This window comes from Choloepus didactylus, chromosome 4 (assembly GCF_015220235.1).
Source record: "Choloepus didactylus isolate mChoDid1 chromosome 4, mChoDid1.pri, whole genome shotgun sequence".
Taxonomy (NCBI): Eukaryota; Metazoa; Chordata; class Mammalia; order Pilosa; family Megalonychidae; genus Choloepus; species Choloepus didactylus.
Window position 1 is genome coordinate 100,470,018 of NC_051310.1, and position 14,218 is coordinate 100,484,235.

The 14,218-nt window shown below is 40.4% G+C and overlaps 1 protein-coding gene across 4 annotated transcripts in view; it reads left to right on the forward strand.

Moving 5' to 3' along the window:
• The first annotated feature begins 389 nt into the window (after positions 1-389).
• The window catches only part of UBE2Q2 (ubiquitin conjugating enzyme E2 Q2), a 96,413-nt gene continuing 82,584 nt past the window's right edge, over positions 390-14,218 (forward strand). For 2 of the 4 annotated variants that reach the window (XM_037833307.1, XM_037833310.1), the window contains exon 1: positions 393-850. In XM_037833307.1, the coding sequence (XP_037689235.1) occupies positions 662-850 (189 nt within the window). In that variant the 5' untranslated portion in view covers positions 393-661. Of the gene's footprint in view, positions 851-14,218 lie in introns of all 4 variants that reach the window. The other 2 variants (XM_037833309.1, XM_037833308.1) reach the window with 2 other exon arrangements.

Consider the following 14,218-nt stretch of genomic DNA (forward strand, 5'->3'; position numbering starts at 1 on the left):
CCGCACCCAGCTGTCTCCCAGCTGCGCGGCGCCTGGGTCAGGTGAATTGGTGGCCCATTCTCTGCTACTCGCAGGACCCCCTCTCCCAGAGGCCGGCGAGTGCCGCGCCGACGTGGCCGACGCAGTAGCCGCGCACGTGTCTGACCCCAGGTTGGGGCGGGGACGCGCAGGGGTCTCCTGCTTCTCTCGGGGATCTGGGGCCAGTTGGAGAACTGGCCCCGAGCCTCGGGAACCCTGGTTGCGGAGCTGGGCAGATGAGCCGGGCCGAGGGGGCTGGGTCACGGCGAGGAGGGGGCGGCCGGGCGCGCGCGCTAGCACCCGCGAGGCCCGCGTGCACGCGCTGGGCGGGGAAGGGATGGGGGCGGGGTGGGGGCAGCCCTTTCCTAGGCGGTAGCCAGGGCAGTGGCGCGGTTGCCCTTTTAAGCCGCGGAACCGCTGCCGCCGCCCCCTGCGTGTGGAGTCGGTTACAAAGGGCGCTGTCGACGAGGCCTCGGCACTCCCCGCCATTTTCAAGCCCCGATCCGACGCGGGTCGCGGCGGCCGGGAGAGGCGGAGCCGCAAGAGCGCGGCCCGGGCCGGCCCCGCGGGGCGGTCGCGGCCGTGACGGCGGCTCCGGGTCCGGCTCCCCTCCCGTACCCCTTCCGCCGGAGATGAAGGGAAGATGTCCGTGTCAGGGCTCAAGGCCGAGCTTAAGTTCCTGGCGTCCATCTTCGACAAGAACCACGAGCGATTTCGCATCGTCAGCTGGAAGCTGGACGAGCTGCACTGCCAGTTCCTGGTGTCGCCGCCGCCCGCGCCGCCCGGCAGCTTGCACTCGCCGCCGCCTCTTACCCTCCACTGCAACATCACGGTGAGGCGACCAGCCGCCGCCCCTCGGGGCGGGCCGAGGGCGCAAAGTGAGGCGCCCGGAGTCCCCGCACAAAGGGGCCCTGGGCCCCGGAGAGGTCCCTCCGGGCGGGGCGGGTCCGCTCCTTCCCCCGGCGAGTGGCCTGGCTCTGGCTGGGCAGTAGCTGCGGGAAGTTTGGGTGGGAGGAGGCTGAGGGCGCGTTTCTCTGCCGTTTTCCGCGGGGCTGGGGCGGTTGGCTCCTCTCGGCCCCCGTTGCCGCGGCCCGAGGTGGGAGACCGCTGCGGGCCCGAACCCTCTCGGGTTCCCCATGGCCGCCTGCAGCCGGCCTGTTCAGATGACCGCGGGAAGCGGACGGGCTCTGGCTGTTTGAGCCCAGGCAACGAAGAGAAAAGGCCCTCAAGTTTTAATGCCTCGTATGACTCCAGTCAGGTTTCCCTCGTCCCCGCCTATTCAACCAATTCTTTTTTTTTTTTTGAGTTTGTGTTTAAGCGAAAAGCTACCATTGGAAACTGACTCATTTAAGGAAAAAAAGTTTAGAATGCAGTCTGTAGTGCTGTTTGAATTCTCCCCTTCCCTGGCCGGGCTCTGCGCATATTTCTGGAAGGCGCATTGTACTGCGGCAGGTGTTGTTGTGATTATACATACATGTAGCCCCTCCTACGTGTAAGCCTTTAAAATTATTAATAGGTGAAAGGAGATCCGCGTCCTATACTGTCTAGAAAGATCATTTTCTGTTACAACGTCGAATAGAGACTTAAGGCTCACTCTTTAACTGAAGGTTCATTAGGAACCCGCGGGTGATCCAATTGGTAAAATAATTGAAGTGTTAAATAAGTTTCTTTATGAAAATGTGTGATGAGGCTGTTCATTGTGAAATTGATTTAGGTTATTGGGCCAAACTAGAATATGCTCTTTGTTTTTGGAATCAAAGTGGTAGTTTCATGTTCTTTTAACAGGGCTGACGCCTGGTATCATTCTAACTTCTTCCTTCCCGTAAGTGTGTGTAGTGTTTGGTATTCAGCAGTGTCAGAATTTGCAGGGGCCTTGAAGTTATGATTATTAAACCTTAAGATAATTACCAGAATATCTAGGGGAGAAGGTGTGCATTTCTGGAAAAACAAAAACAAACAGTACAATCAAGTGCTGTACTGAGGAGAATATTAAAACACACTTATTGAACATCTAACTGTTTAGTTGGAGCCACTGGTGTTGCAAAATTGGGCAGAGAGCAGTCCCTGATTTCAGAACTCAGCTTTCTTGAAGAAAGAGTATGAACTTTCTCTTAAATATAATATACCAGTGTGACTGGTGTATTATGTGTGTGAATAGTGTTACAAAAACTACAGAAGAAATTGGTTTTGACTGAAGTGGGGGGAGGTTCAGAGAAGGAGAGGCTGACAGTGGAGTTGGACAGTGGTTTAGACAGGTAAGTAGAATTTTGGGAGGGAGAGCCAAAATTCACTTTGTGATCATGTTTGTAGGTGTAAACATAACATTTTTTCCCCAACATTTTCTTGGCCTCTTGGGGAGTGGAAGGGCATTTCAGGCAAAGGGAACTCAACTCAGAAAGACACATAAGCTTGAGAAGTCTGGTTTGCTTAAAAAGGAGTGAAAAGTTATGGTGGCTCTTGAGGCTAGACAAAATTTCAAAGGGAAGATGGGATTTGAAGAAAGTCGAGGATATAGGCTGGTAAACAGGAAGATTTTCCTGGAATGGAATCCAAGAAGTGGTAGTGAGCATGCAATGGGTGATAATGAGAAAGGCCTGAATGGCTTGGAAGTTGATTATTCTGGTAGAAGTTGGGGTGTGAGCAGCAAAAGGTAGGGCTGGCTTGAATGATAGGAGACTCAATTAAAGGCAGTGGGGAGCCACTACAGTTAACTCTAGTAAGTAGGGAAAACCTGTCTGATGTCCAGGCCTCTGCACCAGCTGTTTTCCGTGGTGGGTGGCATTAGGGAATGTGTTTGTGGCTTTTTGGTTATCCCAGTGCAGTGTGCTGTGCTGGCAATCAGTGCCAGGAGTGCAGGGGTGCCAAATGTCTTGTAATGTTCACGCAGTCTGGCACAACAAAGAATTGTATAACCTAAAATGCTAGCAGTGCCCCCATTGAGAACCATAATGGAGGTTGTTAGGAGTTCTGTTGCAAAGATATTAAGATGATCTGGATTGGGCAGTGGCACAGAAAATAGAGCAAGAAGTGAATTAGAGACAGCAAAAGGATTTGGTGCGGACTAGTGTAATTGTACTGTTAGTAGAAACTATTAAAATTGAGATACTAGTGAAATATGACAGACATTATCAGAAGAGTATTATAGTAGATGCTTTACTGTATACAAAGTATATGAGTGTATGTTAACATTTTTTTCTGGAAAAACATCAAACATACAAAAGTTGAACAGTATAGTGAACCTCCATGTAACCAGCCTCAAACAATGATAAAGCTTTTGGCCCATCTTATTTTCTCTGTCTCCTATCTCTGATTATTTTATTCATTTGTGATAATATTTCAGAATGTATCTCTAAAAGACAGACTCTTTAAACATGGATGAGTGTTTTGATAAACTCTACATGGCTTGCATATGTTGACATAATTTGCTTAGGGGGAAAGAACAAGGCAAAAATGGGGTTGGATTTCAAAATGCTTTTGTGCTTGATATTCTCTAAAAAAGTAGCTTTTAAAACAAAGAAAACGAGTTTAACCTATTCTGTAACTTTTCCTCTTTAGATAACAGCTCAAATATTTATTGAAATCTTCTACCTGTCAAAGCCTATCTTCCTCATGCACAAGGAGCATCTTTATATAGTTTCTGTAATGTTTGAGTGAGTGATACCTGACTGGTTGTTTCCTTACATGTATGGATGCAGTTTCTGAATAAACCTCTAAATATGTTGTACACCTTTTTTTTCCAGGCCCCTGCACCAGCTGTTTTTCCCATGTGGAATGAGCCTCTGATCCCCTTTCTGACCCCACTGCAATCTTTTGTTCCATGTCTCACACCATCCCATAAGGCTCTTCTGCATCGTATTCAGTGCCTGCTGATATTTCGCCTTCCCCACCTTATGTAGGCCTTACTGTATACTGCTTTGGTTATGTTTCTTATATTTTGTCATAATAGTTTTGGCTGTCTTATGTCTTTTCTTCAGTCTTTTACTGCTTTTTTTTTTTTTAGTGGTGAGAGGGGAGAGTATTCTATACTTAAGCTTTTTGTCTTTCACTCAGTAAATGCTCAGTAAATGTTCTATTGATTCTATGTCCACCACTCTAGATATATTCTGTTTGAACAAAAATCTTAAACCGTCTATGTAAGTAAACTGCCATAGTTTGTCAAAAGTGCATAGATAACATCACGAAGGTATCATGATACATATTTTTATATATTTTATACATATATAAAAAGAAGGTATCATGGGTAGTTCATAAATATTTTAAAGGTCCCCGAGGACTCCATTGGGAATCTGTAATTGGACTTCCTACGAAAGGTAGTGATAGAAGTAACAACAACAAAACCGATTTCTTCCTCTCTAGGCTAAGGTGATTGAGCTAATTTTTTTTTCTGTTTCATAAATTTGTTCTGATCTTAAATATGAAAAGAGCGATATTTTTCAACTTCAAGAGTCTTTCATTACTTGTTTTCTGTGAATTAATGATATGAAGGGTTGTCTGTCATACAAACTTAACTAGTTTTTGTTTTTTAGTAAACAGACCTAATTGCCAGTCAGTGCTAACATCCCATTGTTATGCACACTTAATGGCAAAGCAGCTTGTTTTAAAAACCTATATAGCTTTATTGGGAGCTAGTATATGGCTTTTTTTTAGGCCTTTTATAAACATTTAACATAACTCTCTGGCAACTCCACTACTTCTTTTATGGACTTCTTGGCATCTGGGAACTCTTGGTATGGAATCACTGTTTTAGAGTGAACAGTCTCCCCCAGGAAGTAAGTGAGCTGGTAAATAAATGAAACCTCATTCTTTATTATTATTTTTTTTTGTAGCATAAATCGTTACTCTTTGTGCATGAGTGGCTATTTGCCAGGCTACTTTTGGCTGAACATGTTTTTGTTTAGCTAATTAAATTTCTATTCATAATTGCCAAGAATCCCTCCTCTCCTTTCACAGCAAGATACTAATAATTAAAAAATGTTAGACCTCTGAATCTAGGAGAGAGAGAGAGAGGTGTTAGTTTTTACTTAGTAGTTGAGACTTGACGCGAATCACTTCTTTTACTGTTTAATAAAATAAGTAGTGTCCTTCATGAGGACATGTATAGGAAAGCTCTTTGGCAATAATGTTCTCTACAAATGTAAAAGTGATAAGTATCATTTTTAGTTGAAAAACAGTTTATTTTGAAGTGCTTTGTAATAGTTTTCACGGAAAATAAGACAATGCCATTCACTTCTTCATTTTTTTTTCCTAGTCTTTAGACTTAATAGAAAGTAGTCCAGCCAAAGTCATACAAAGGAGATAATGTCCGAAACTTGATTAAGGACCCTAAGTCATTTTTTTTTGGTCACCCCCTCTGGGACAGATTACCTTTCCAAATTGAACTTTTGGATGAATCATTTGGAAATAGCAGAACTGGTTGCATTAAGCACTAAGTGTTGCTTTTAGGCTGGAAGGAATTGTTTTCATTTGACCAATTTATAATATAGGGTCAAATTCCATGTAGTTGTCTATCTTCCATCATCCCCATTTTTCTTTTCTTTTCTTTTCTTTTTCTTCTTCTTCTCCCCCCCCCTCCCCCCCGCTTCTCCTTCTTCTTTCTTCTTCTTTTTTTGTTACACTTTCTTAGACCTGGAAAAGGATAGTATTAGATTAAATGTCAGCTAGTTAAGGGATAGGGATGAGATTTAAATAGTTGAAATAGTCACTACCAAATGTAAAGCATTACTGGAGAGTTAGACTGATAAAGCAGGGGTTCCTTTTTTGAAGGTGATTTTAACACTGTTCTTCTGAGAAATCATTCTGAAAGACTTAAAATATTAAGGTAAAGCAGACTGAGAACCTAGGAAACCATCCAGTGCATTCTACAGCTTAGGTGGTTCAAATCCTCAAGTGAAGTCCTCAGAGCCTTTGCTTTCCGTGCATCAGTTCACTTAAAATAATGTTCTGAATAACTGATTTGCTTCCTGTCTTTGAATACGCAAACATTTTTTAGATCATAGTGTATGTATGCAGTATTCTTTTACAAGTTTAGTCTATGGGATCTGGGCATGCTAGATACTTAGTTTACTTGTAAAATGATTAGCAGGAAGCAAACTGTGTGTTCTATTATGTTGTCAGAGCATTTATAATTTTATTAAGTACTGTAATTCTTATTAACTTCTTTCAGTTTACTTCATTCTTCACCCTCACATTTATCTAACACTGAAATGTGAAAGTAATGTGGGTCTACAGCAGGTCTTCAGGATGAATTACAACTACTGTACCTCTGAACCTTCAACAAAAAGTATGTTTATCAATTACCAAAAAGTTATGAAATCCCTGGAGATGTCTGTGTCCTACCGTTTGGAAAGATGCCAAAGTCTGAGCATTCTGGCAGGCAGTTTGCTGGCTGATGCTTGAGACAGAGCTGTACATCTTTCTCTCTTTAGTGAATTTATGTAGAAAAATAGATACAGAAAGTTATTTCTGTATATGATAAAAACTCTCCTTTTCTTAAGCAGCTACAGGCAAAGTGGTTGGTTTGATTAACCTTGAGTTGTGTTGCCCCAGGTTAAGACAGTTTTATGTTGGCGGTGGCAGTGGTAGTGATTTGTGTGAAATTTGTCCACTTACCCTAATCTTTATGGTGGTGGTAATGTACCTTTTTTTTAAAATTCATTTTATTGAGATATATTCACATACCATACAGTCATACAAATAACAAATCGTACATTTGATTGTTCATAGTACCATTACATAGTTGTGCATTCATCACCAAAATCAATCCCTGACACCATTATTACCACACACACAAAAATAACAAGAATAATAATTAAAGTGAAAAAGCAATTAAAGTAAAAAAGAACACTGGGTGCCTTTGTCTGTTTGTTTGTTTTTTTCCTTTCCCCATTTTTCTACTCATCCATCCATAAACTAGACAAAGGGGAGTGTGGTCCATATGGCTTTCCTAATCCCATTGTCACCCCTCATAAGCTACACTTTTATGCAATCGACTTCAAGATTCATGGGTTCTGGGTTGTAGTTTGATAGTTTCAAGTATCCACCGCCAGCTACCCCAATTCATTAGAACCTAAAAAGGTTGTATATATTGTGCGTAAGAGTGCCCACCAGAGTAACCTCTTGGCTCCTTTTGGAATCTCTCTGCCACTGAAACTTATTTCATTTCCTTTCACTTCCCCGTTTTGGCCAAGAAGATGCTTTCCATCCCACGATGCCGGGTCTGCCTTCCTCCCTGGGAGTTATATTCCACGTTGCCAGGGAGATTCACTCCCCTGGGTGTCTGATCCCACGTTGGGGGGTGGGGGGCAGTGATTTCACCTTTCAAGTTGGCTTAGCTAGAGAGAGAGGGCCACATCTGAGCAACAAAGAAGCATTCGGGAGGAGGCTCTTAGACACAATTATAGGGAGGTCTAGCCTCTACTTTGCAGCAACAGTCTTCCCAAGGGCAAGTGCTGTGGTAGAGGGCTCAACCCATCAAACCACCAGTCCCCTGTATCTGTGAGCACATTAGCAACCATCGAGGTGGGGCGGCCCAATACCCCTGCATTCTCCACCAGCTCCTCAAGGGGGCTCTGCATATTTTTTCCTTGTTTTTTTTTTTTTAAATTAACTTTTTTTTAAAAATCAACTGTATAAAAAATAAAAAAAATTAAAAAAAAACGTACAATAAAAGAACATTTCAAACAGACCATAACAAGAGAGTAAGAAAAAGACAACTAACCTAAGATAAAACTACTTTACTTCCAACATGTTCCTACTCTACCCCAAGAAAGTTACCTAATATAACAACATTTCTGTAAACTTGTTCCTACTATACCCATCAGAAATTAACAGACCATAGTCATTCCTGGGCATTCCCAGAACGTTAAATGGTAATATACATTTTAATATCACTCTCTATTGAGTATAGAGTTAAATTTGCTATGAGATGTGGCCTAATTTACATATGTACAATAATAAATCTGATAATACCTATCCTGAAAGATTGTGAGTGTTTAAGCACAAGTGATGCACATAATGGGTATTTAAATGATAAGCTCTCTTTAGAGCTTAAAGTAAGAATTTAATATGTATAGAATTAAAAGATTCTTTATAAGTACTTTGATATGATCCTCTTGGAAGGGGTCACAAGAGCTCATCTAGTTGTTTGGTTGCTCAATTTTTTTAGTGCTTTTCCTTACTAAACTGTTATCAAGTATAGCTTGATTTTTTGAGAATTATAATAGAAAATATTTTAAGTTTCTGTGTTTTTATGAACAAATTGTGCTAAAATAAAGAGCAGTTTAAATACTACTTACAGTTTTTGAGTAAAACAGGATTTGGATATTTATTTGACTGCTCATTTTAACATACATTCCCCCCGAAAATAGGTTATTCAGGGACTAAGAAAAACAGATCAATTTTTAGTTGAGATAATAAATGAGAGTTATTTTACGAGGAAAGGGTTTTATATTACACATTGGTAGGGTTGGTCCCATGTAAAAGTATGTTGTAGAGATCAGGGTGGTCAGCTCTGGATTTTCAGTGTTGGAGGCTGGGGAAAATATGACATATGAAAGTCATAGACAACTTCATTCTACAAGCCTTCCAGTCATCATGAAACAAATAGAGTGGATGAGAAACAAAGGTCCTGAATAGTTAGAAGCTTAGATAATTGTTCTATATTTATTTAAGTCATAACTGTGGCTAAAAAGAGCTGTGTTAGAAGCTGTATTAGAAGGAACACTGCCTGATTATATTGGGATTTTTGAACACCATCCAGTATTTAAAAACTGGTATTATCATGAATCATTTTAAAGAGGAATATTAAGAAAACTGTCGGTTCAAGATAGAGAAGATACAAAGCTTAGTTGTTAACTCTGCAAAAATTAAATAATTTCAAGTATATTAGAGATTGAAAATATTAATGCAAAGTCTTAAATATTGGTCATCATTTTAGATGCCTTTCAAAATACATTATCTTTAAAATATTACACTGAACAAACCTTGAACATGATTCAGCATTTGTGCTGAAGGTTAAGGTTGAGTTTCCAGGGGTGATGGTGGTAATGGTGGTGATGGATATTTTATAATGTGGGAAACAGGATATTCTTATTGTAAGAAATTTAGAAACAGATAAGCAAAACTAGGGGAAAAGTCGCCTATACTACTACCACCCAGAAGACACTGTTACCAAAATTTTGGTATAAATCTTTCTGGTTATCTGGTCTTTTTCTCCTCCCTTATATTTGTGTATACTCCGTACGCCACTCCTTTAAAAATTTTTCTTTTGACATATATACAACACAAAATTACCCATTTTAACCACTTTCAAGTATACAATTTGGTGGCATTAATAATATTTACAATATTTTGCTACCACCACCATCTACCTCCAAAACTTTCATCACCCCAAACAGAAATTCTCCACTCAAAAGCAGTAACTCCCCACCCTCCACCTCCCCAGCCCCTGGTAACCTGTAATTTACTTTCAGTTTCTATGAATTTGCTTATTCTAGGTATTTTATGTAGGTGAACTCACATAATAGTTTTCCTTTTGTGCCTGTCTTACTTCACTCAACATGATGTCTTCAAGGTTCATCCAATTGTAGCTTGTATCAGAACTTCATTCCTTTCTATGGACAAATAATATTCCGTTGTATGCCGCTATATCACATTTTGTTTATCCATTCATTTTTGATGGATGTTTGGGTTGCTGTCACCTTTTGGCTATTGCGAACAATGCTGCTATGAACCCCCCCCCCTTTTTTTTTAATAAACCTGTTTTGTAACCTGTTTTTTTCATTCAGTAATACTGTAGGTTCATGTCCAGTGTTTTTAATTATCTTGTGGTGTTACATTTTATGACTATACTATGGTATAGTCAGTAAAGTCTCCTGGTATTGAACATATAAGTGGTTTCTATTTTTTTTTTTCTATATTAAATAATGCTTTGAACATCAATAGCTGAGCTAAATCCTTGTGCAAATAGGTAATGTCCTTTGAAACATTCCTAGAAGTGTGATGGCTTTCAATTTTTATTGCTGAGTTGGTTTCTGGAGATGTAACAAATTATACTGCCTCGGAACTTTTTTTTACCTCCAGGCACCAGTTTTTTTTTTTTTTAGATTCTTTTTTTTAAATTCAGTTTTATTGAGATATATTCACATACCATACAATCATCCAAAGTGTACAGTCAGTTTTCACAGTACCATCATATAGTTGTGCATTCATCTCTTTTTTGAACATTTTCCTTGTATCAGACAAAGTGAAAATAAGAATAAAAAATGAACGTAAAGAAGAACACCCAAAACACTTCCCCACCCAGTTTTCATTTGTTTTTTTATCCCCATTTTTCTACTCATCCATCCATACACTGGATAAAGGGAGTGTGATCCATAAGGCTTTCACAATCACACTGTCACCTCTTGTAAGCTACATTGCTATACAATCGTCTTCAGGAGTCAAGCCTACTGGGTTGCATTTTGATAGTTTCAGATATTAACTTCTAGCTATTCCAGTGTATTAAAACCTAAAAAGGGTTGTCTATATAGTGCATAAGAATGTCCACCAGAGTGGCTTCGACTCCATTTGGAATCTCTTAGCCACTGAAACTATTTTGCTTAATTTTGCATCCCCCTTTTGGTCAAGAAGATGTTCTCAGTCCCATGATGTTGGGTCCTGATTCATCCCCAGAAGTCATATCCCTCGTGACCAGGGAGATTTACACCCTTGGGAGTCAGGTCCCATGTAGAGGGGAGGGCAATGAGATCCCCTGCCAAGGTGGCTTAGTTAGAGAGAGAGGGCCACATCCGAGCAACAAAAAGGCACTCAGGGGGAGACTCTAAGGCACAATTATAAGCAGGGTCTAGCCTCTTCTTTACAGTAACAAGCTTCATAAGGGCAAGTCCTGTGATAGAGAGCTCAGCACATGAAACTGCAGGTCCTCAATGTTTGTGAGAACATCAGCAGCAATCCAGGTGAGCAAGCCCAACACCTCTGTATTATCCCCCAGCTCCTCAGGGGGAGCCCTGCATGTATATTTTTATTCTCTGTCCAAATTACTTCGGGGTGTGTCACTACTTCACACTAACCTACAGGCACCAGTTTTTCTTTTCTTTTCTTTTTTTTTTCTTTTTTCTTTTTTTTTTAAATCTTCATTTTATTGAGATATATTCACATACCACGCAGTCATACAAAACAAATCGTACTTTCGATTGTTTACAGTACCATTACATAGTGGTACATTCATCACCCAAATCAATCCCTGACACCTTCATTAGCACACACACAAAAATAACAAGAATAATAATTAGAGTGAAAAAGAGCAATTGAAGTAAAAAAGAACACTGGGTACCTTTGTCTGTTTGTTTCCTTCCCCTATTTTTCTACTCATCCATCCATAAACTAGACAAAGTGGAGTGTGGTCCTTACGGCTTTCCCAATCCCATTGTCACCCCTCATAAGCTACATTTTTATACAACTGTCTTCGAGATTCATGGGTTCTGGGTTGTAGTTTGATAGTTTCAGGTATCCACTACCAGCTACCCCAATTCTTTAGGACCTAAAAAGGGTTGTCTAAAGTGTGCATAAGAGTGCCCACCAGAGTGACCTCTCGGCTCCTTTTGGAATCTCTCTGCCACTGAAGCTTATTTCATTTCCTTTCACATCCCCCTTTTGGTCAAGAAGATGTTCTCCATCCCACGATGCCAGGTCTACATTCCTCCCCGGGAGTCATATTCCACGTTGCCAGGGAGATTCACTCCCCTGGGTGTCTGATCCCACGTAGGGGGGAGGGCAGTGATTTCACCTTTCAAGTTGGCTTAGCCAGAGAGAGACGGCCACATCTGAGCAACAAAGAGGCATTCGGGAGGAGGCTTTTAGACACAACCATAGGGAGGCCTAGCCTCTCCTTTGCAGCAACCGTCTTCCCAAGGGTAAAACCTGTGGTAGAGGGCTCAACCCATCAAACCACCAGTCCCCTATGTCTGTGGTCATGTTAGCAACCATGGAGGTGGGGTAGGCGAATACCCCTGCATTCTCCACAGGCTCCTCAAGGGGGCACTACATCTTTTTTTTTTCCTTGTTTTTCTTTTTTTTTTTTTTTTAACTTTCCCTTCTTTTTTTAATCAACTGTATGAAAAAAAAGTTAAAAAGAAAACAAACATACAATAAAAGAACATTTCAAAGAGACCATAACAAGGGAGTAAGAAAAAGACAACTAACCTAAGATAACTGCTTAACTTCCAACATGTTCCTGCTTTACCCCAAGAAAGTTACCTAATATAGCAACATTTCTGTGAACTTGCTCCTACTATATCCATCAGAAATTAACAGACCATAGTCATTCCTGGGCATCTCCAGAACGTTAAATAGCTTATCTGTTCTTCTTGGATTATTGTTCCCCCTTCCTTAATTGCTCTCTATTGCTAGTTCCCCTACATTCTACATTATAAACCATTTGTTTTACATTTTTCAAAGTTCACATTAGTGGTAGCATATAATATTTCTCTTTTTGTGCCTGGCTTATTTCACTCAGCATTATGTCTTCAAGGTTCATCCATGTTGTCATATGTTTCACGAGATCGTTCCTTCTTACTGCCGCGTAGTATTCCATCGTGTGTATATACCACATTTTATTTATCCAGTCATCTGTTGAAGGACATTTGGGTTGTTTCCATTTCTTGGCAATTGTGAATAATGCTGCTATGAACATTGGCGTGCAGATATCTGTTCGTGTCACTGCTTTCCGATCTTCCGGGTATATACCGAGAAGTGCGATCGCTGGATCGAATGGTAACTCTATATCTAGTTTTCTAAGGAACTGCCAGACTGACTTCCAGAGTGGCTGAACCATTATACAGTCCCACCAACAATGAATAAGAGTTCCAATTTCTCCACATCCCCTCCAGCATTTGTAGTTTCCTGTTTGTTTAATGGCAGCCATTCTAACCGGTGTTAGATGGTATCTCATTGTGGTCTTAATTTGCATCTCTCTAATAGCTAGTGAAGCTGAACATTTTTTCGTGTGTTTCTTGGCCATTTGTATTTCCTCTTCAGAGAACTGTCTTTTCATATCTTTTGCCCATTTTATAATTGGGCCGACTGTACTATTGTCATTGAGTTATAGGATTTCTTTATATATGCAAGATATCAGTCTTTTGTCAGATACATGGTTTCCAAAAATTTTTTCCCATTGAGTTGGCTGCCTCTTTACCTTTTTGAGAAATTCCTTTGAGGTGCAGAAACTTCTAAGCTTGAGGAGTTCCCATTTATCTATTTTCTCTTTTGTTGCTTGTGCTTTGGGTGTAAAGTCTAGGAAGTGGCCGCCTAATACAAGGTCTTGAAGATGTTTTCCTACATTATCTTCTAGGAGTTTTAAGGTACTTTCTTTTATATTGAGATCTTTGGTCCATTTTGAGTTAATTTTTGTGTAGGGGGTGAGGTAGGGGTCCTCTTTCATTCTTTTGGATATGGATAGCCAACTCTCCCAGCCCCATTTGTTGAAAAGACCATTATGGCTCAGTTCAGTGACTTTGGGGGCCTTATCAAAGATCAGTCGGCCATAGATCTGAGGGTCTATCTCTGAATTCTCAATTCGATTCCATTGATCTATATGTCTATCTTTGTGCCAGTACCATGCTGTTTTGGCAACTGTGGCTTTATAATAAGCTTCAAAGTCAGGGAGTGTAAGTCCTCCCACTTCGTTTTTCTTTTTTAGAGTGTCTTTAGCAATTCGAGGCATCTTCCCTTTCCAAATAAATTTGATAACTAGCTTTTCCAAGTCTGCAAAGTAGGTTGTTGGAATTTTGATTGGGATTGCATTGAATCTGTAGATGAGTTTGGGTGGAATTGACATCTTAATGACATTTAGTCTTCCTATCCATGAACATGGAATATTTTTCCATCTTTTAAGGTCCCCTTCTATTTCTTTTAGTAGAGTTATGTAGTTTTCTTTGTATAGGTCTTTTACATCTTTGGTTAAGTTTATTCCTAGGTACTTGATTTTTTTAGTTGCTGTTGAAAATGGTATCTTTTTCTTGAGTGTCTCTTCAGTTTGTTCATTTCTAGCATATAGAAACATTACTGACTTATGTGCATTAATCTTGTATCCCGCTACTTTGCTAAATTTGTTTATTAGCTCTAGTAGGTGTATCGTTGATTTCTCAGGGTTTTCTAGATATAAGATCATATCATCTGCAAACAATGACAGTTTTACTTCTTC